Genomic DNA, 21,480 nt, shown 5'->3' with positions numbered 1-21,480 from the left:
GTGAAATGCTGCGAACTCATACCTTCCAACATTTCACAGATGAAAACCAAGAGACGTGGTGAAACAACATCAGGGTGTGGTCAAGATGACAAAAGTTATTAATAAGGAGGTGCACACAAGTTCAGGGAGACTGTCACAGTTTGCTTTTGCCTGAGCCTATTAGACAGGGCAAAATTCTCCCCCTCCTCTTCTCTCCCCCCCCCCCCCACTGAATTAACTTTTGCACTTTAAACTTGGTGTGTAATAACTGAAGTAAGGTGAAGACAAAGATGAAACTGGGAGGAGGGGAGAGAAACTGGGATGTTTGAAAAGCAACTGAAAAAGTGGAACGACATAGGATTAATCAAGATTCTCCCTGCCAAATCAGAGTAGCAAGAGGGTATGGGAGCTGCAGTCCAACAATTCTGGAGGGCCACATGATTCCTCCTGCTGTTCTGTAGTAAAAATAAGTTCTTCTACAGTAAGAAGTAGTGAAGGTGAACTCTTAAGCCATCTTGACTTTTCTGAAGCTGGGTTTTCTTGAAGATTTATTTTTTTTGATAGAAAATGGATGAAAAAAATCAAGTTGCACAATAGCAAATCTTAACAGATTTTACTAGTGACTATAGACAGCTACATTGGAACATCTTTTTCTTAAGACTGTTTTTTTCCAAAAAAAAAAAAAAGCCCAACACATAAACAAAACTGATTTAACAGTTTTGAAGCTATGACGAATGTTTTCTTGTTGACTCGTCCAAACGTGACGTGAATTTCCCCAGGCAGTATCCCAGTGCCAGATTTAGTTATGGACTCTGGGCCAGAGTACAGCAAAGCTCTAGGCTCAGGGCATATGGAATAAAGATAGAATTTTAAGTTAAACAAATAATAATACAAATAGCTGCTGGCCGTACAAGTGATCTTCTTTTTCCTGTTCGTAACATAAGTAGTAGTCAACATCTAGCTAGCAATTATCAGGCACGCAAAGCCCAGCAATAATACTATTTTACTGTGTATTTTGAGGCACCTTAACACAGTGATAAAGCACGTAGAAGGTCCAAGGGTTCAGTCTAGGACATCCCCATTGAACGGATGGACTGCCAAGACTCACATTTGAAATTCTGAAGTGTTCATTGCTTACTGTCAGAGTAGAGAGTGTTGATCTAGATGGACCAATGGTCTCACTCCATTTAGGGCTACTTCGTTAGGTCACTGTGGTTGTTTGAACAAACATAGCTGAAAGTAATAGAACATATGTTACAAAATATCTATATTTGGGTATGTTTCAAATGCACAAACTTAAATTCATACATAGGATTTACAAATGGAAAACAACTTTTAATTCAAGAGTCTTACAGGTTTTGCTTGATAATAATCTTTCTGAGGACTGCATCCACAAATAAAAATTAGGCTTTAAGGTGCCATCAGATGTCTACCCTTCTGGAAAGTTTTTAAACAAATTGATATTAAACATTGTTTTATTTTGTTTGAAACCCTATGGAATTCAATCAATGATTTATATCAAATCACTGAGTTTTCATGGGGGGTCTCAAAGCTAATAAAAGTTACTTTTTGGACTACTGCTGCAATGATGGCTAAGCAATTCCAGCCTATGGCTATGCTGGCTGGGGATTCCAAAAGTAGTTTAAAAAAATTTTTTTCCAAGCACTGGCTAGGCTTGTACAAATTTATAATACAAGCCTCCCTCCTCTCGTGGAATTTGCTTTTTGAAATTTACTTATATTTTTAAATATTTTCAAGCCATGGATGGTTGAATCCATAGATAAGGAGAGCTGACTATATAGTTTCAAATGTTTTTTTTCTATGATGCATTGCCTTGAGTGCCCTTGTGGGCTGAGAAATGGTATATATGATCTCCAATTTTGGGAAAAGCAGGTGGTGTGGTGATAGTGGTAATAGAAATGCCATTGCTCTGGCCTCTCAGGGAGAGAACAGCAGTCAGATTTGCAGGATTTAACCAGCTTCCCTACTGTCACCCTCTTTTTAGTTTATAAACTCGAGGACAGGGAATTGTCAAATTAACAATGTATAAGACACCCTGGAAGCCTTTTTGGCTGAAGGGTGTGGCGTAAATGCTCTAAATAAATAAATAATGCATAAAATAAAATATAAATAATAGGTTTTTTTTAACAAACTTTCCCCAAGCTCTTCCCTGCTGTAAAGATATAATAAATAATATTGTAATAATTGTTATAAATCATACTAAATAATAGGAGTAGTCTTCATGTTTTGTAAGTGAAATGATTTTTAAAAAACCCATCACTTTTTTTAAACAGCACATCCCCAGTAAATAGCACTCTGGGAAAAATATTGGCTACAACTGAGCCCCTTCTAACATTCTGACATTTTATAGTAGAAGTCTTAATGGAGCATAATCTGATTTGCATTGTGGAAATTAAATTTTACAGGCGCCACAATCATTGGGGTTTTTCTTTGCTGGACTGGGAGAAGAAAGAAATATACAAAGAGAATCCTAGTAAGAGCACAGAGGGCAAAGCATATATGCTTTTGAAACACTACTTGGAAAAATATCTAAGCCAGAACACTGTATATTAACCTCTAATGCCTTTGCAGCCCTTTCTTATGTTTTGACTAACATCTTTTATAACTGATCCCTGAGTGTTACCAGTGACTTGCTTTTAATTTAGCGGTCTCTCCTGAAAGGAACAAACATTTTCACAGCTGTTAAATGGTAGTTATTTTGGTTTCAAAGAAGGACCCTGAAGGTCTGAATGGTAATCACAAAGCAGTGTTGGTCATTGTCTTGTGTTTGAACAGCCCACTTATGCACCACAGTAGTTTCCTAGAGGTAATAATGACCCAAAGTAGACTAATAAACTCTTTAATGGTGTGGCTGGTCTTTCATCTCCATCCTTTACATTTATTGATCTTCACTAAAGCACTGAACAGCTTTGTAGTATAATTGCTCTTAAAGAGCTATGTATAGATGCTTTTTTGATCACTGGTTCAGTGGGAATCATAATCTAACACATAGAAATTGAAGGCAATGATTTGAAATTAGGTAACTGAATAAATGTGGGAATTTCAAGCATGGAAAATACCAACTGCCCCTTTGGAAACGTCAAATATCTAAAGATAGTTATAATGCTATATTCCACTTTAACAGCCTTGGCAACATCCTATGAGGTCCTGAGATTTGCAGATTGTTGTTGTTATTGTTGTTGTGCTCCTTCAAATTTCTGACTTATAGCACCCTGAAGTAAAACTTACATGGTTTCCTTGACAAAATTGCTTCAAAGGGATTTTACCATTGATTTCATCTGAGGCAGAGAGTATATGACTTGTCCAAGATCACCAGTGGATTTCTATGGCTGTGCAGAGATTTGAACCCTGATTTCCAAGATTTTTAATCCAGCATTCAACTACACCATGCTGGTTCATGGTTGCAATTTAGGGAGGGGTATTTAGAATTCTGTGCCACAAAGAGCTGTAGTGCCTCACCAAAATACAAAGCCCAGGATTTCATAGCATGCAACCATGTCTGTTAGTGGAATATAGTATTATACCCATTTAATTTGAAAGAGCCCTTGATTCTTAAGGAATGTTTCTTTCAGGACCCTTAGCTTAAACTGTTCTACAGTGGCATCATCACTCCAATGCCACTATCTAGGTTTTTGCTAGGTTGTTTCTTCTATGAGCAGGGATTTCTCTTCTCTAATGGTTGTGTTATAGAAAGCCTTTGGCAGGGAGTCAGATGGAGATCCCTTTTCTAGGTATTTGGAAGCTGCCCGAAGGCTTTTCTTTGTTCAGCAAGAATGTAGATGATTTGTGGATGTAGATGGTTTTCTCTGTGTATTTAATTTTAATTCTGAGGTCTATTTTGATAGTACATTGAAACCTTTATTTCTCATTGTATTATAGTACTTTATTTATCATACACTTCTGTATGCCAGCATTTGCCCTGTGGACCAACTAGCACCGTAAATGTGTAATTAATAATAATAGAGATGTCATTAGCTCAGCACATTGGATTTTTCAAGATATTCATTTCCCAGCCATAATTTTTAATTGAGGGCTAATACACACAATGTTCTCACCATGAGAATGCCACAAGAATTAGCTACTCCTACAAAGAATGAATCCTGGCCAAGCCTTCAGAAGCACTTACAACATAGATCATCACCATCATGTTATGAGTATCCATCTTCTCTGCTAGCAATGGCTAGAAATGGCCCGTGGTGGGCATCAGGATTCTTATACACTAACAGCAGTTCATACTATATGTCATAACTGGTACTACATTTTTCAGCTTAAGTCAGAGTCACCCACCATGGCTTCATCTTTGATAGCAGAATTATGTAAAAGAATAACAGATAAGTGCATTCACATGGAAGGTTATTTTATACCAGGTTGCACACTATCATGCATATGTAAGTAAATGTTTGCAGAAGCACCTTTCTCGATAACAGATTGTTGGGGGGGGGGAGCTTTTCTTCAACTACATTTGGTACATGATGTGTCAGCAAGAGAGAGTCCTCTCAGTTGTGGTTCTCCAAGTATGACATATTGAGTCATGAAAATCTGACCAGGTGCCAACAGTACATTTGTTTCTGTTATTAGGCACTGAGCAGCACACATAGACTCCACCTTGCCTGGACCACAGTTTCACCTTGGGTAGTAACACAAAACCTTTTTAATTGTCTGATTCTTTTTTTTTTCATTGCATTGTATTAATATATACTTATATAACAACAAGTAATGTCAAGTAATTTCTCATTTATGGGCACCCAAAGGTGAACATATTGTAGGGTTTTTATAGCAAAATTTGTTCAGAGGATTTGTCCTCCTCTGAGTTTGGGAGAGTGTGACTTGCCCAAGGTGACCCAGAGGGATTCAAACCCTTGTCTCAAGAGTCATAGTCCAATGCTCTAACCACTACACCATTCTGGTTTATATTTCTTATTGTGTGTCTTCAAATTGTTTCTGACCTATGTTGAACCTAAGATAAATTATCATGGTGTTACCTTGGCAACATTTGTTCACAGGTAGTTTGCTTTTGCCATCCTCTGAGATGGAAAGAGTGTGACTTGCCCAAGGTCACCCAGAGAATTTCCATGGCCAAGTGAGGATTCAAACCCTGATTGCTAGAGATATAAAAATGTGCACCTTCTGGTGCTGCACTACCAAAATCTGGGACCACAGAATGGTGTTAGTGCCCCAACAAACTTCAGTGCCCAGAATTGCATAGCATGGAGTCATGGATGTTAAAGCGGGGTCAGACCGAATTATTTATGCAGTGTGGTTACAGCCTTGGTTTGAGTACTATCACAGAGCTCCCTACTTTGGTCTTGCCCTTATGAATCGTGTCTCCATGATAGCCAGAGAATTTTTCACCAAGAGGTTTAAATCTGTAATGGAAGCGTTTTGTTATTGAAAGCCAACACATGGTGTTTTTCACATGGCATCATCCCATCTTGCCACAATTCTGCACTTTCCCTCTTCCAAACCTGACATTTTTCAGCCTTGAAATATTCAATTAATTCATTAATGCTGCTTTAAATCTCCTGGACTTTTGCCATGCAAAACGTCATCCCATGTGACATGTTTTGTAGTCATAGCTTTTGACTTCTGGAAAGCTTACTGCCTTTTCTGATGGATTAGTACAGAAGATCCACCTGTAATGAAGTAATTTTGTAATAATAAAATGGTAGATTGTGAAAGACAACTGAAACATTTGTTTTGTGTTATGCCAGTGCTGTAACACTGGCTTAAAGAAAAAGAAACAAAAGACAGACATATTGGCCTGTTACAGACTGCCAAAATAAAGCTGCTTCGGGTCTCTTTGGAGGTATGCTATTTAAATGATGCATGGGTCCTAAGAGTCTGGAGGTCGCGCCAAAGCCACACTCCATTCCTAAGCACTGGAGTGCAGCTTTGGTGCAGCTTCCGGATTTTTAGGATGCATGTATCATTTAAACAGCATACCTCCAAAGAGACTCGAAGCAGCTTTATTTTGGCAGTCTGTAACAGGCCATTGTTTGTTTGTTTGATTGACTGATTGATTTTTGTGTAGAAATTGCAAAAAACCACCAAAACATTGTTCCGAAGAGAAAAATGGTAATGAAATCAGAAGGTTCCCACTCATTCTGTATGTCCAAAACTGCAAAGAGAAGAGCATTTATGTCATTGATGGGCAGATGAGGGTGGAGGGATGGAGATAGGAAAAGGTGATGGAAAGAGGGCCAAAGAACCCGGTAGTATGGAAGAAAAAAAAACATGGAGAAATGAAGTAGATGCCAGATAGAGATTAGAAAAAAAATGCCAGTGTTGCTGTGGGAAAATACAAGGGAAAAGAACTACAATGTTCCACAATCTTTTTAAAAGTATTAAAATGTTTTGGGATACAAAGAATGCCGTCTTTATTACATCTCAGAGTGTGGGCACTGTGGTGACATGGTGTTGGTGTTTTTAATTATAGTTATACAAAACCTAGTTATTTGTATAAGGAACCCTGGTGCAGTGGTTAAATTTATTTATTTTATTTTTTATGGTATTTATACCCTGCCCTTCAGCCCTAAAGGCTATCAGAGCGGCTTACAATTATTAAATGCCAGAACTTCGGCTACAACATTGTGAGTTAGATCCCAGGCTCCAAGGTTGACTCAGCCTTCCATCCTTTCATAGGTCAGTAAAATGAATACCCAGTTTGTTGGGGGCAATTGGCTTACAGATTGTAAACAGCTTATAAGTGCTGAGTTCACTATTAGGCAGTATAGAAATGTTAATGCTATTGCTATTGCTTGTAAGGATAAAGCAAGCTTTCAAAACGTTTTAGGAATAAATAAGTAACTTCAAAGTTGGTTGAGAAATGTACTTAGTTTCATCATGTCAGGTGGATAGAAACTACATATGAATCAGCTCCCCTAATATATTTCACACTGGCTTTATTTAGAAATGAGACAAGATATTGCCAAAATAACTGGAGATCACTTGGCTTGTATTTTTTAGACCAAGCCAGTGTTTAGAAACTACACATCAAACTGACTCCAGTCTTCTTTCCCCCTTATGGCTCCCATGTGAGTGTCACATTGTCTCTGATCTGAACATTTTCATGAACTTTTAAGGGATGACCAAAGATGCTGAACTAGTTTTGGGGATAGGGTTCAGAACCTTGCACAACTCCTTTCAGGTTCACACTAAATCCTAAAGCAGGTTCCCCTCATGGGAGGCAGGAAATGCCACTGCTAACCAGTCATCATTAGCAGGAGGAATAGTAGCAGAGGAGTAGTGTAACATAAGGAAAAGGAAAGAGGCATTTGGCCAACACTATCATTTTCTGAAGGGAAAGAACCCAGAAAACTTCTCCAGCATTTCTCTTCAACAAGGTTGTTTGGTGTTTTCAATTTTTAAAAATGTATTTAGGAAAATGCATCGCGGAGCAGAAATGGATGAATTTCCAACTGCTGATTAGCATGCTGAACCCTAATTACTCTTAATGGCTTTAGCAATGTTCTTCAAACATTTCTTTTTTTGTATCACTTATCATCTCCTGCTATTTCTTTTGTGTGAACTTGTGTTCCTTATTGGGCCCATCTTTTAAGCACAACTTCCATTTTCTTAAGGAAGTTTTTTTTTCCCCAAACAGCATCCTTCACACTTGCTAGTCAGCCATGCTGGTGAACTCTTTGGCTCTTTTCAGATGGTGTGGTATACATTCTAGATGAAGGTGTTACTGTGGTTTTCCGTCCCTGTTCTGCTGAGATTTGATGCTCTTGACTTTCAGTTTCCCTTCTACTAGTTGTCTTGTTTTTGAGATTTCCTTTTTGAAGTCTAATATGGGTGTGCTGAACATCCTTGGCATTTACTTATGTATAAATTAACTTTGATGACACTTCTGGTCACTATTTTGAGCTTCTCCCATGTTAGCTGCTATTGGTAATTCCTACAAATAAATAGGTGGGGGCTGGGAATTGCTGTTCCACTGTTTCTCTACTACCATAAGTAGTATGAAATCCTGTCTTGCCATGGTACTACCACTGATTTTTTTTTTTTAAAAAAAACCTGAAATTTATAAGTTCGGCTTTGGAAATAAAGCCAGTGCAGTGTAGTGGATTGACCTTTTGATATGTTTCTGGGGGACCGGGATTCGAATTCCCTCTCAACCATGGAAACCCACTTGTGACCTTGGTCACATCACACTCTGTCAGCTTCAGAGGAAGGCAAAGGCCTGATCAAATATTGTCAAGAAAACCCCATGATAAGTTCACCTTACGGTTGCCATGAGTTGGCAGTGACATGAAGGCACACAACAACAAGAATCTTGGAAATATTACTAAGCAAGCACACTAAGAATCTCATATCTCCAAAAAATATTATCTAGTTTTGATTAAATCTAAAGCTGAGGAGAAACAGAAATCCTTCCATCTGTGCATGTTCAAACTGTCTCTCTCCATTTCCCTTCCTTGTTGATCTGATGGCAGGAACTGCATGGAGAAGAGGAACAAAGTCTCCCTGCCTCTTCTCTGCTTCTCTGTTGTTTGGCATATATAAGCCATGTGTAAGGAGCAATGGAAAAATATAATTTCCCCAGTGACTGCTTTTATTACTTTCCCATATGTGATGATCCCTGGGGTCCAAGCAGCCACCCTGTTCTTGGCCCTTAGCCCCAACGGATGCCTTTAATTTCCCCTAGAGTCTCCTGGGTTTCTGTTCCTGCCCCTTGCTGAGCTTAATGAGGCCCCTTGAGATCCTCTAGTCAAGCTGCCACCACCCAGTAAATCTCCAATGAACTCCCCTTAGCACACACTGGGACTTGCTAAGGACTCAAGTTTCTTCCCTTGCTAACCTAAACAAGCAACCACTGAGTTAAGGCACGTGTATAGGAGTATAGAGACAGCAGATACTTTTAAAGAAAGGTATTTATTCTAACTAGACAGAATAGAGCAATCAGGTATCATTCATGCAAGGCCTCCGTGCTTTGCAGTTACAGAATACATAGTTACAAGTTACATTTCAGGCAAGCCAAAAATAAACATAACAAAAGCCTAGACACACTAGCTAACACATTTCCTAAATTACTCACACAGATGGTATCTGCAGTCCTTGATGGGTTTTTGGATGCAAGGAACTGGCCCCATTGCCTGGCTCAAACTGTATCCCTTAAGCCTGCCCTCTTGGCACAGGCCCAACAGCTGGGCTTCCAAAACAAAAGAAGACCCACAAGGCCACATGGCCTCACAAGGGAAAAAGACTTTTGAAGACCTCTATTGGAAGGCTCTTGAAACTCCCGGTCCTGCTCAAATGATTGGCCAGTTTAGCCTTAGGTCAGCTATGATGTAAATGTCATTAGCATATGATGTAAACTCTCATTAACATGTACCTCCCCCGGCTTAACCCTTTGTTGTCTGAGAGAAATCCTCAAATGGCTGGTGACCCAGTCATTACACCATAGAGTTGCTAGATGGAAAACTGGAGAGGTCTTCTGTACATTTAATGATTGTTTATCAGAGGGATTTTCAGTAGTTGTTGCATGTTATCTTGTTGCATGACCAAGCAAGGCCTGCTGAAATTCCTTTTTCTGCACAACCATCAAAAATACAGGTGATGTCTCTAGTTTTCAGTCTGGCACCCTGATGTTTCTAGTTTTCAGTCTGGCATCATAGTATAGTGGTTTGAGCACTGGACTACAACTAGGGTTGCCATTTCATGGCGGTGGGTGGGACTTTCCCACCCCCTGGGGGGCGTGCCCGGTCCCGTCCCGTTCCCATTCCCAGGTGGCTGCCCAACTCTGAGCTCCCAGGGCTGCTGCCTGCCTTCTATAGAGTGCTGCCTGTGCAGCTTGTCTGGAGCAGCAGCAGGATGACTGAAACCAGCAGGGGCAGGGTCTGCTGCACTGCCCTGTCTCTATTGGCCAGCCCTCTGCTTCCTTATTTGGGCATACTCCAACATCCAAGCAGGGAGGAATTTACACTCAGGCAAGCTGCTTCCCCTCTTTCTCTTTCCCCTCCTTCTCTTCTTCTTGTTATTCCGTTTTTTTTCTCCTCCTCTTCCCCTCCTCTTCCTCCTCTCCTTTTTCTTCCTTTCTTCCCCCTCCTCATCTTCTTTTTCTCTTTCTTCCTCTCTCTAAGCCCCCCTCCTCTTCTTCTCAGGGGTCCAGGGCTTCTCAAGGCTTTGCCCCCATTAGAAAAGAAAAAAAGGCTTTGGATCTGTCCCATAAATCCCTCCTAAATTGAAACATACCTGGGAAAAAGAGGGGGTGAGGAGTTTGGGGGGTTGGAGGGGGCAAGGAAAAGGAGGAAGGGGGAATTGCTAAGAAGGCTTGGGAGTGAGAAATGTAGTTTTCAATGGCACAAGGGACTGCCTGTGATCTTGCAAATGCTATGCCTGCTTGGGAGTGGGAAATGTTCTTGTAGAATGGGGGGGGGTGTTTGGCCAGAAAGAGAAGTGCATTTCAGCCTTCTGTCTAGGAATAATGCCAAAATGTCCTCCATTTTGAGCATGCCTAAGAAACATGCATTTATATTAACATTTTAAAAAAACTATCAATTTTTTCAAGTGTCCTCCATTTTTTAAAAAAATGTGCCCTACATTTGAAAATGTGGCCCTACATTTGTCCTACATTTGTCCCTGTTTGGAGGTCCTGCCTTATGGCAACCCTAACTACAACTGCTTGCTTGGCATTAGAAACTTCCTGGGTAACCTTGGATGAGTCACACACTCTCAGGCCCAGAAAACTCCATGATAGGTTTACCTTAGGGTTGCCATAAGTCAAAAATAATCTGAAGGCACACAACAAAAACCCTGTTTCCCAGCACTCCTAGAATTTGGTTCAAAGCAATAAGTATATACTTTTGGCCAGCACTATGAGGGAAGTGGGTATTCAGCAAGGGATGAATAAAATGTTGTTGTTGTTGTTGTTGTTGTTGTTGTGTACCTTCAAATCATTTCTGACTAATGGTGAACTTAAGGTGACCATATCATTAACCCTCAGTTAAGCATATTTCTTTTCCACTAATTTTTCTGCTAAATTTATATTACAAAATTTAAAGGGATATTAATATAATTAATATATACAGACCTCCCTGATTTGTCAAAATTAATATTTAAATGTGAATATCTACTGCCCTCCTGTGGCAGAGTTGTGGATTAGACCCAAACTATTGCCAAACAAATGATAGATTTGACAATGCATAGTGTTTTACTGTGGAAAGAAACCTTTTACAGTTCAGTTGGACAAAGCATCAATCTTTGTTCTGGGAGCACCTAAGCTACTTCTTAGGTCATACCACTCAGAATTTTGCAGGTACCACAGCCAGTCTCCATGTCTGACTGGAGATTTCTTGGACTTGTAGCCCATATAAGTAACACTTCCAATTTCCCCTGAGCTTCCCCCATCAGTGAACATCTCACCTGGCATCCTCATAGGGAAGGTGAGTCATTGAGGCCTTCTGCATTGGCTTGGTTGGATGCAACTGGGTTTACTTCCTCATTTCGAATAAAGTAGTACAGTATTTTGAAATGGTAATCATTGTGGTTGTATTGAAACAAATCCAGTATAAAATGTAAGTACTGTAAATTAATGAAATAACGGAAACCCTCTGCCTGTCCTGTCTGTCTGTCTGTCTCTCTCTCTCTCTCTCATAGGGACTTTTCGTATGCTGATTTTGAAAGAGCTACAAGCACTGAAGTATTACATCCAGGGAATAACAGGGAAATTCAAATGTGTGTAAAGTGCTGTGGTAGTGGTGTGGGGCCCCCCTCCATATAACAGTTCCATAGCTTCCGATGATTTTTACTTTCATTTCCCAGATTTCTAGCCTTGAAGTAATTTAAGAGGCCAGTTCAGCACTTTTGCAGAACCATTTGTCTCCCACAGAAATGGAAGCGGGAACCTATAAACATGTTTTCCCTTTTCTTTTTAAAATCCCTTTATGAAATGTCCCTCTTTTCTTTTTTTTCCTAACCCCTTTATGCTTTAGCATGACATTTTGACTACCCATAGCAGTATGCCAGCATTCCTGGGCACACAGGATACTACTCTAGGCTGGAAGGTTGATGAAAGCAATTAAATAGCAGACACTTGGGACCCTTTCACATTACAGAGATATAGCACTATGAGTCTACTTCAAATGCCAGGGCTGCACCCTATGGAATCCTGGGGTCTGTAGTTTGGTAAGGCACTAGAGTGATTTGGCTGAGAAATCTCCCTCCCTAAACCTCAAATCCCAGAATACTATGATGATGATGATGATTGATTTGTTATGGCATATAGCCAGTATAGAAACAATGGGTAGGAATTTTTACATATGGAGGAATGGAAGATAAAAGAGAAAGAAGAACCTGTGGCTCTCCAGATGCTATTAAATTAAAGTTCCCATCATCTTCCCACCATTGGCCATCTTATCAAATTTTAACTTCAATCACATGAAATATGTACATGTAAATACATTTAGGCTGCACATATGACACTGTATAGGTAGAGGTAGAGGTATAACATTAATTTTGCTAGTTTTTTTACATCACAACTATTGCCATTACACTATTTCATTACAATATGGTTTATGAGTAACATTTATACCAAAAACATTACTAAGGATTCTGTATGGTGAGGTTTGGGAGAAAGTCAGTGGGGAGGTGACACCATAAGTTATCACACTGAGTGACAGCAAAGTGGCATCACTAGGGCTAGCCCTAGTGATGCTACTGCTCCAAAGTGCTTAGCTGAAACTAGTACTGAGAGCTTTTATATTTTAAATCCCTTTCCCTACTTCAGACAGCAGAATCCTACAGCCTTTCTCATCTTTTACTGTTTCTCGGTGTTTCTATGGAGAGGGAGACTGTGTATACACACACACATATAAAGTAAATATAAAATTGTAGTTAAAAAATAAAAAGAGATGCATTTTTAGAACTTTCATGCAAGCCTCTCTCAACTTCACCTCCTCTTTTTTATTCATTTTTTGTCTCTTTACTTTAACAAGGGTAACCATAATGGATGGTGGGCTCTGAAGGGCAGTGTAATCATAGTAATAGAATAATTATTGAAGTCTAGCTTTGATAAGTAACTGCAAGCACAGAGCCTGGTCTCTGGAGAGGATACAGGTCTGGGAAATAAGCCCTGTGAAGCATACCTTAGGAAGCTGGGTATGATTGTAGAAAAGAGGTCTGAGAGACGACATGGTAGTCATCTGTAAATATTTAAAGGTATGTCATACGAAAGATAGCGCAAGCTTGTTTTCTGATGTTCCAGGGACTGGAACATGAACCAATGGATTCAAATTACAAGAAAGGAGATTCCACACCCAAATTAGGAAGAACATTTTGACTATAAGAGGTGCTGAACAGTGGAAGAGACTCTCTTGGAGAATGGTAGCCTCTTCTTCTTTCGAGGTCTTTAAATCCAGGTTGGACGGCATCACTAAGGTGTGCTTTAGCTGTGTATTCCTGCATGACAGAAAGTTGAATTAGATGGTCCTTGTGGTGCCTTCCAACTCTATGAGTCTGCATTTTCTAGTCAGAAGGAAGTTCCAGCAATACCTAGGTTGGGAACTGTTTGGATTCTACACAGCTTCAGCTGGCCTAATCTTGGCTTAGCTGAACTTTGGCCATCTTTCCTAGTTAGCTTGCACAATAGAATCTTAGAATCATAGAATTGAAAAGGACTTCATGGTCCAGCCCCATTCTTAACCTCATTCTCCAGGCAGGATCTTAAGTAGAATCATAGAATAATAGAGTTGGAAGAGACCACAAGGGCAATCCAGTTCAACCTTCTGCCATGCAGGAATTCACAATCAAAACACCCCTCACAGTTGGTCATCCAACCTCTGTTTAAAGACCTCCAAAGAAGGAGACTCCACCACACTCCGAGGGAGTCTCTTTTCCTGTAGCTTGCATCCATTGTTCCAGGTCTTCTTCTCTGGAGCAGCAGAAAACAAGCTTGCACCATCCTCAATAGAACATCCCTTCAAATATTTAAACAAGGCTATCATATCACCTCTTAACCTTCTCTTCTCCAGAGTAAGTATACCCAGCTCCCCAAGTCTCTCCTCATAGGGCATGGTTTCCAGATCCTTCACCATTTTGGTTGCCCTCCTCTAGACACACTCCAGCTTGTAGTGCATTTCCAAAAGGTTCAGCCTCTTTTAGCAAACATCTAGAGAAGGAGATTCTAGTACCTCTCTAGGCAATTGATTCCATTGCCAAAGTGCTCTCATTGTCAAGAAGTTCCTTTTAATATTCAGTTGAAATCTACCGTCCTGTAACATAAAACCATTAGACCAAGTGCTACCATAGGAGCAGCGGAGAACAAATGTGTGCCCTCCTCCTTGTGGCAGTTCTTAACATATTTAAAAAGTATAATCACATCACCTCTCAGTCTTATCTTCACCAAGCTTAGCTCTTTCAGCCTCTCCTCATATGTTCTGTTTTTCCATACCTCTTGTCATCCTTGTTGCCCTTCACTGAATCTACTCCAACATGCCTATATCCTTCTCTATATCCTTCTTAAAACAAGGCATCCAGAACAGAATGCAGGACTCCAGATGAGGCCTGACCAGCACAGAATATAGTGAGACTATTACAATTGCAAGTAACTCCCATCATTCCCAGGCAACATGCCAGTGATTGGGTTTATTGAGGAAAACTGGAGTTCTAGTCCAACATATCTGGAAGATTCCAGACTGGAGTCAGGTATCAGGTCTAGTGAGGCTTGTATATTGGGGTGAACAAGAGGGTCTTCTCTGTTGTGACACCTTTGTAGAATGGTGTCTCTGTTGAAATTGAGTTGATTCCAGTGTTGGATGGCCTCTGCTATCAACTGAAGATTTATTTGCTTATCCAAGCATTTTCTTATTCTCCTTATTATTAACTTTTCAAGTTATCCCTGGTTTTTGTGACTTGTTTGTAGTGGATTTTATTACTTAAAGCTACTGCTTTTTTCTCTTGTAGATTGATCTGAGATGTAAAAAATGGAAAAGTGGTATAAAAGTGCTCAAAAACAAAACCATAATATCTCAGTGTGTCACTCCCATTTCCTTTTCTTTCTTCCCTTCCTCCCTCCCTTTTTTTCTTTCTTTCTAGGCAAGAGGACACCAAAGGCAAAGGACAAGAAAAAGAAGAAAAAGAATTTAATGGAAAGAGCCCAGAAGCAGCATAGCCTCTTCTTAGCTACAGACTGAGTTAGTCAATAAGAGACTTGCATTTTCTGCCTATACAAATGGCGCATGCATATATATATATATATATATATATATGTGTGTGTGTGTGTGTGTGTGTTCATATTTTTGCAAAATGCACAGAAGCTGCTACCGGCTCCTGCACACAGATGCACTGCAATTCAGCTGCTTAGTTGCAAATAACTTGTGGGGGGTGGGCTAGGGGATGAGGGAGAGAAAGAGAATGTCAACAAGCTTGTTTGTGTTATTTATACTTTTATTGTTATTTGTTTTTTTTTGTTGTCCCCCCCCCAAAAAAAAAAACCTGGAGACATCCAGGGGTAGAAAAGCACACTGAGTTGAATCAGTGGATTTGCATCCCATCTGCCTTCTCCCCAATGTAAAAGCATTTTTGATTTGCTTTGTTTTGCTTTTGCTTTTGTTTTAGCTCAGTGCCTGCACGATAGAGACAGCCAATGTCTTAGCCTAAAACTTTGCAGCAGGAGCATTGAGGCTGCAAAAAAATTGCAGTTGTTTAACAGACTTGTGCATATTTATATAAGGAAAGGAGGCCAGGGAGTTAGGATTGCATTTATGACCTTTGTTTCTCGTATTGTAAATTTTCAAGAATAAATAACACTAAGCAGATATTCATAGATAATGTTCTTTGTCCTCAGCACCTGTTATATTGGAACAATTGTATAGTCAAACTGCTCTTAACTGATATGTTGCAGGAGTTGCTGCTTAGCATTTCAGGAGCACAGCAATTCCCATGTGTCTACATATAAATAAACCTATTTACAATATAAGTGTGTCTGCTTTCTTCCATGAAGCTCATATTTCATTTTCTGTTATATGTCACTTTGATTCTAGGAGAGGATGCATATTTGGGGGCATAGGGACATAATGTAAGGGTCAGCAAGGTGTTCGGGGAGTCAAATTGTAGAAGAATATTTATCATATGAAATCTCTTCTGATTGAAATCTGTTTGGCCTGTTGCTGTTCCTCTCTTTGGATTGTTTTCCAAAGAGGTGAACAACTGAGAATGATCAAGGTCCAAACATCAGGCCAAACTGCATAATCAGATCTCCTTTGGTTATACAATCATAGGGCCAAACAGACATGGAGCCAAACTACAGTTAAAGGCAGCTTGGATGATGCATGCATTGGATCAGAGCAAAGGTGTCAAAGAAAGAGAAATTCAGAGATACAACTATGTTAGTCTGGAATATCAGTAAGCAAATGGAATTTGCAGCACCTTTGAGACTAACAGTCCAAAAGAATTTTATGTATGCCATATTGTAGGAAATGCAACATTGCTCATCACATAAAGATTTAAAGATCTCTAAGAGCAGTAGTGATATGGGTAAGTAGTTTTTGGTGACCCAAAATCTCATCATCTCTTCGGAAATTATCACATGAAGCTTCCCTCCTGATGCTGTTGTGGCTTTTAAAACACCCCAAACAGCAACAGTTCATTTTACATTACCATACAATTGTGAACTTGTAACAGCTTGCTGATGCATCTTATCACACTATTGTTCTGTTTACTTGTCAGCTATCCGATATTTAAATAAAGTAGTCTTGCCTTCTTTGAGAATGGTGTGTGAGCAGAGAAACCTGTTTAAATTCTTTTGTCTGGCCCAAAATGAAATGATTGCCTCCTCAGGAGTAAGATGTCTTGCCTTCATTGGGTATGGAGTGTGTGTGCAGAGAAACCTCTTGAAACCCACTTTCTTTCACCCAAGATGAAATGATTACTTCCTCGGGAGTAAGAAGTTTTGGCTTCATTAGGAATGGGATGAGGGAATGCAGTGAAACCTGTTTAAATCCTCTTCTCTCTGAATTACCCCTGAATGACCTATGGAACATGCTTCAACAATGGGTCAACTGTGTGATTGACAGCTATTCATGAGATTTTCCCATTCATTAAAAACAGCGGCAGAAGCACAGTCTGACTACAGGACACCAATTGCCTAGCCATGAAGTCATGCATCCATTCATTACAGTTACAATCCTGCTTCTGTCCCGCTATTTAAGAACAGTGTGATAATCTCCTTTATCTACCTGTGCTAACCTTCTAGGATGTAAACTCATCCCCTTAGCAGCCTTTCCACCTCTTTCCTTCTTTCCTACTTATGAACTCACTTCTATTAAAAGTGAACTCAGTTTAGTTCACTATTAGTTTAACACTTTTTGAGTTTGTTTCTATCTTCATTGAAGTTCTTACAGTAAAGCCTTAGTTTGTTTCTTTAGCTGTTGGTGTCTTGACTGCTTAATCAGAATTGCTAGCTGTTGTGCACAATCACTGCCTGTCACACATACCTTTATGTTAAGTCAGACCATACCAAATATCTCCAAATTTGGTGAAAAATGAGCCAGTCGTTTGCCTGTATTGTACTCCTGGAGTTCAACTCCCACCAACTCTGCCTAGCATATTCCGTGGTGAGGGATGGTGAGAGACACAATGAAATCTGGGTAGCAAAGAGATCGGGATATCTGCTGATCACTCTTGTGGTTTAAATAGCTTGCGGCGGAAGTGGAAAGACATGTGATCAGGAAAAATGGTGTGAAGCGTATGTTCAAACATTCCCCAGTGCCATTGCATCTATCTAGTTTCTGCCACCCTCACACTCACTGCTTTTAAACACAAATTATGAAGTCAGGAGAGATAAGCACATACACCTCTTTCATTTTACCTGGGGCCCTTTGCATGTAGAAATCTAATCCCTAGTCTTAACTAAGGCTACATCCATGCTGCAGAAATAATCCAGTTTGACACCACTTTAACTGCCGTGGCTCAGTACTATTGAATTCTGGGATTCGTAGTTTTGTGAGACAGCCTTCTTTGTCAGAGAGTTCTGATGCCACAACAGACTACAATTTCCAGAATCTAAATATGGTCTAACTACCTGATGCACAATACAATTACACATTTAAAATGGATTAATATATATTATTGTGAATGTCTTCTCAGATTACTTTTATAATTTATAATGGAAATTATAATTGTTCCCAGAGTTTCAGACTGTTCAAGGGCCTTTAATCTCTTTATCTTTTCCCTACACTAAAAGAAATATTTTCAGTGAGCAAGAGCCGATGGCTGCAACTTCCTAATCAGACTGAGAATGTCCATCAACAAATGCATTTTGGAATTGCCGAGAATCCAACACTCCCTTCATAGCAACATCAAATCCATGTTTTGGAATTAAAATGTGCTTGGAGTGTGAGGGATAGGCATGTGGTATAAATATTTAGGTTTCACAAAAATCTACTGTTGATTTCACAGAAAGCTACTATATATGATTACTATCTGAGCTTTCTGAAGAGGCATATTTGGAATACTCTAGTTCAATTTGAGTAATTTATACACAAAGTAAAGGAGGTATTTATTGACCCATTGCACCCATCAGCTTCACTCAGCATGGCCAAGAGTAAGAAACTAACAACAGGAGTAGAAAATATAAAGAAGGACAAAGGCTATCCATCTCTGCCTTTAAGGGCTGTAGGTGACCGGGACTCTTGGTTGGCTCTCATTCATAGGGTCACCATGTGCCAAAGTAGACTTGATGGTGAATCACAATAACAGAATATAAAAAAATGTTACAATGCAATGTGTTCTCCATTCCTCCTCGCCAGCATCATAGATTGTGATGCTGAACTGTGTGAAATCTTCCATTTGTGTTTACACCAGGATTCACCAAGTGGAATGAGTATATTTTCTCCTGCTCGTGGTTAGTTTGATCCAAGCCACAGGAAAAACAATCAAACCCTACTTTTGGCAATGGAAACTGGGTGTGATCCAGGATAGATTTAATGATGTGGCATAGTATTCTCTAGATCAGGTTGTGTTTTTGAAAAGCTGCTGTTAAAGCTGTTGTCATTTTTCAAACGAAGACGTTGATATTTGTAATGTATTTTTATTGTTAGTACTTCATATTTCTTTTCTTCTAGATAAGCCATTTTGATAAATTAGTGGGACAAAAATAACTCAAAGCAATGAGCTTTCCAATGTATCTGAACTACAGAAAGGGTGCCATTTATCTATTTGCCATATTGTTTGGCAGGAGGACTGTGTTGTTTGCTTCTTATCTTAAGCATATATGGACCCAAATTTTAAAATGCTCTCACTCTCTCTCACTGAAAAGGCCCTGATACCAACTGGATACGATTTTCAAGAGTTTCATGAACAAGGGAACCCATCTTCTACAAATGCTTATTCTCAGCCAACATTCCATCTTGAAAAATGAGCTTCCATGTGGGAGAAGGGGAATGACTGCCGTAACAGTTCTCATTTCCCCTTTTGTGGCATTTTCCTGGGTCATCTGCTTCATTGCATGAAGCAGAATCTCTGCTCAGCTTTTAACAGAATTAGAACTTAGAGCTCACAAAGCAAACTAACATGGCTAAGTTTCCAAACTTTTTTTAAAAAAAGTCACAGTGTTGAGTGCTTTGTTCTAAGTGTTCTATGTATTTCCAAATATAAAAATACAGCTTTCTTATTTCTAAAAGAAAATGGGGTTCAGTTAGATTTTAAGCTAATACAGGGGATGGAATCAAATGACTGTTTTTGAGATGCTAACATCTTTATCCATTAATTTCACCAGCACTGGGTAAAATCAGGCATTATGACCCGAGTCCTGTATCAGCTTATACTTAACTAATTTCTTAACTAATTTCTCCTGGCCCAACTTTCCAATAGCTGATGGAAACTTTATTCAGCCATGTCAAAATTGTGACTAAGTAGTGATCATGAATATGAAACTTTACCTAACCATAATTATTTTGTATTCACAACTACTACTTAGTGACAGTTCTGATACTACTGCAATGACTGTAAGTCACCCCTCAACCTATTTTATTGGGCATCAGCTACATAGGAAGAAGGCGGTCCATTCTGCATGGCTAAATGATGTTTCTATCAGGTATGGAGGGGTCAGGCCGGGAGAAGTTAGTTAGTTAAATACTTAGTTAAGTATATGCTGATAGAGGATTTTGGACTATGTCTGTAGGGTAATATTCTCCACCTTTTCCTAAGCAGGACAATTGAAGTATGTGATGTAGTCCTGTGATACCACCCATCCAAGTTTAGTACTCTTGTATGGACATTGCTTTATGGCTCTTTGCCATAAATTAACAACTGAAACTCAATCTGACTACCTTTTATCCCAGGCCCTATCTTGGCAGAAAGATGGGATATAAAATGCTTGTTGTTGAGTGCCTTCAAGTCATTCCTGACTTTTGATGGCCCTCAGGTCATCAGTGGGTTTCCTTAGCTGAGAAAGTTTTGAATCCTGGTCTCCAGGGTCATAATCAGGCTCAAACCATGACACCACACTGGTTCTCAATAAAATAAAATAAAATAAAATAAAATTTCTAACTCAAGAAGGAGTTTCCTGGAAAGTAAATAAAGTAGGCCCTTGGTATCCACAGGGGTTTGGCTCATGGAACCCCCATCCTCATAAATACCAAAATCCGTGAATGCTCAAGTGCCATTAAATCCAATGGATAGCAAAAAGGCTGTCCCTTCAAGGTTAACTTTTTGGAATTTATATATTTTAAAAATATTTTCAAGCTGTGGATGCTTGAATCTGTGGATGAAAAATCCACAAATACAGAGTGTTGACTGTATCTCATCTTTCTCTTGGAAAAAAATACAGTGATAAAATCAGTGCAACACTAACTGGCTGTAGCTCTGTAATGGAATGGATTATTCTGAAAGAAGGCATACTTGACTGGCTGGAACACTGAATAATAGCACACCAGACAGCAATATGTTATGGCCAGTCCTATGGCTTGTCCTGTTCTCTGTTAGACTGCATACAAATGAGACTTTTATATTGAAACTGCACAGCCTCATTCACAGAATTCTGCGGAGAATCCAAATGACAGCTTCAACTTCTAATTGCCTCTACTTCTCTCTTTTCTGTAATACACATGCATGTACAGACAAATATAGAGGGACAAAGATAGAGGGAAAGTTGAAATAGCTGCACGATGCTTTTTGAATAGTAGCACTTGGAACCCTCCAACTTGAAGTATCCCTTGTAAAACAGCTGAAAGGCCAGCACTGTCTGTTGGCCAATAACTTCAGTCTCAATCTCAAACTTTCTGCTGTAACCCCTCCGAAAGCTTTCCCAGTATCATTGAGAATATACACACAGTACTTTCTGTGGAAAGTTAATGTCTATCATAGTTATGCAACTTTGTTTTTAATGGATCATATCCATGATAGAATGCACACTGCTTGCCAATGTTGTTTTACTGTCCCTTCTTGTTGGCAAAATGAAGGCTCAACCCTGAAGTCAGGTTTCCTACAATCCAAAGCCTCTGTAAGGTTTGGAGGCAAAAATGAAGTTGAATCCTTTGA

The 21,480-nt window shown here is 39.5% G+C and overlaps 1 protein-coding gene across 6 annotated transcripts in view; it reads left to right on the top strand.

Annotated features, from left to right (window-relative positions):
- Window positions 1–16,628, top strand: part of RSPO2 (R-spondin 2) — a 132,603-nt gene extending 115,975 nt beyond the window's left edge. For 2 of the 6 annotated variants that reach the window (XM_042466405.1, XM_042466406.1), the window contains exon 7: window positions 15,037–16,469. In XM_042466405.1, coding sequence (XP_042322339.1) covers window positions 15,037–15,134 — 98 coding nt within the window. In that variant the 3' untranslated portion in view covers window positions 15,135–16,469. Of the gene's footprint in view, window positions 1–15,036 lie in introns of all 6 variants that reach the window. The other 4 variants (XM_042466410.1, XM_042466407.1, XM_042466411.1 and 1 more) reach the window with 4 other exon arrangements.
- Window positions 16,629–21,480: the final 4,852 nt, after the last annotated feature.

The sequence above is a fragment of the Sceloporus undulatus genome, chromosome 4 (assembly GCF_019175285.1).
Source record: "Sceloporus undulatus isolate JIND9_A2432 ecotype Alabama chromosome 4, SceUnd_v1.1, whole genome shotgun sequence".
Taxonomy (NCBI): domain Eukaryota; kingdom Metazoa; phylum Chordata; class Lepidosauria; order Squamata; family Phrynosomatidae; genus Sceloporus; species Sceloporus undulatus.
Note: the sequence above shows the minus strand (reverse complement) of the source record. Positions and strands in the feature narration are given on the sequence as shown.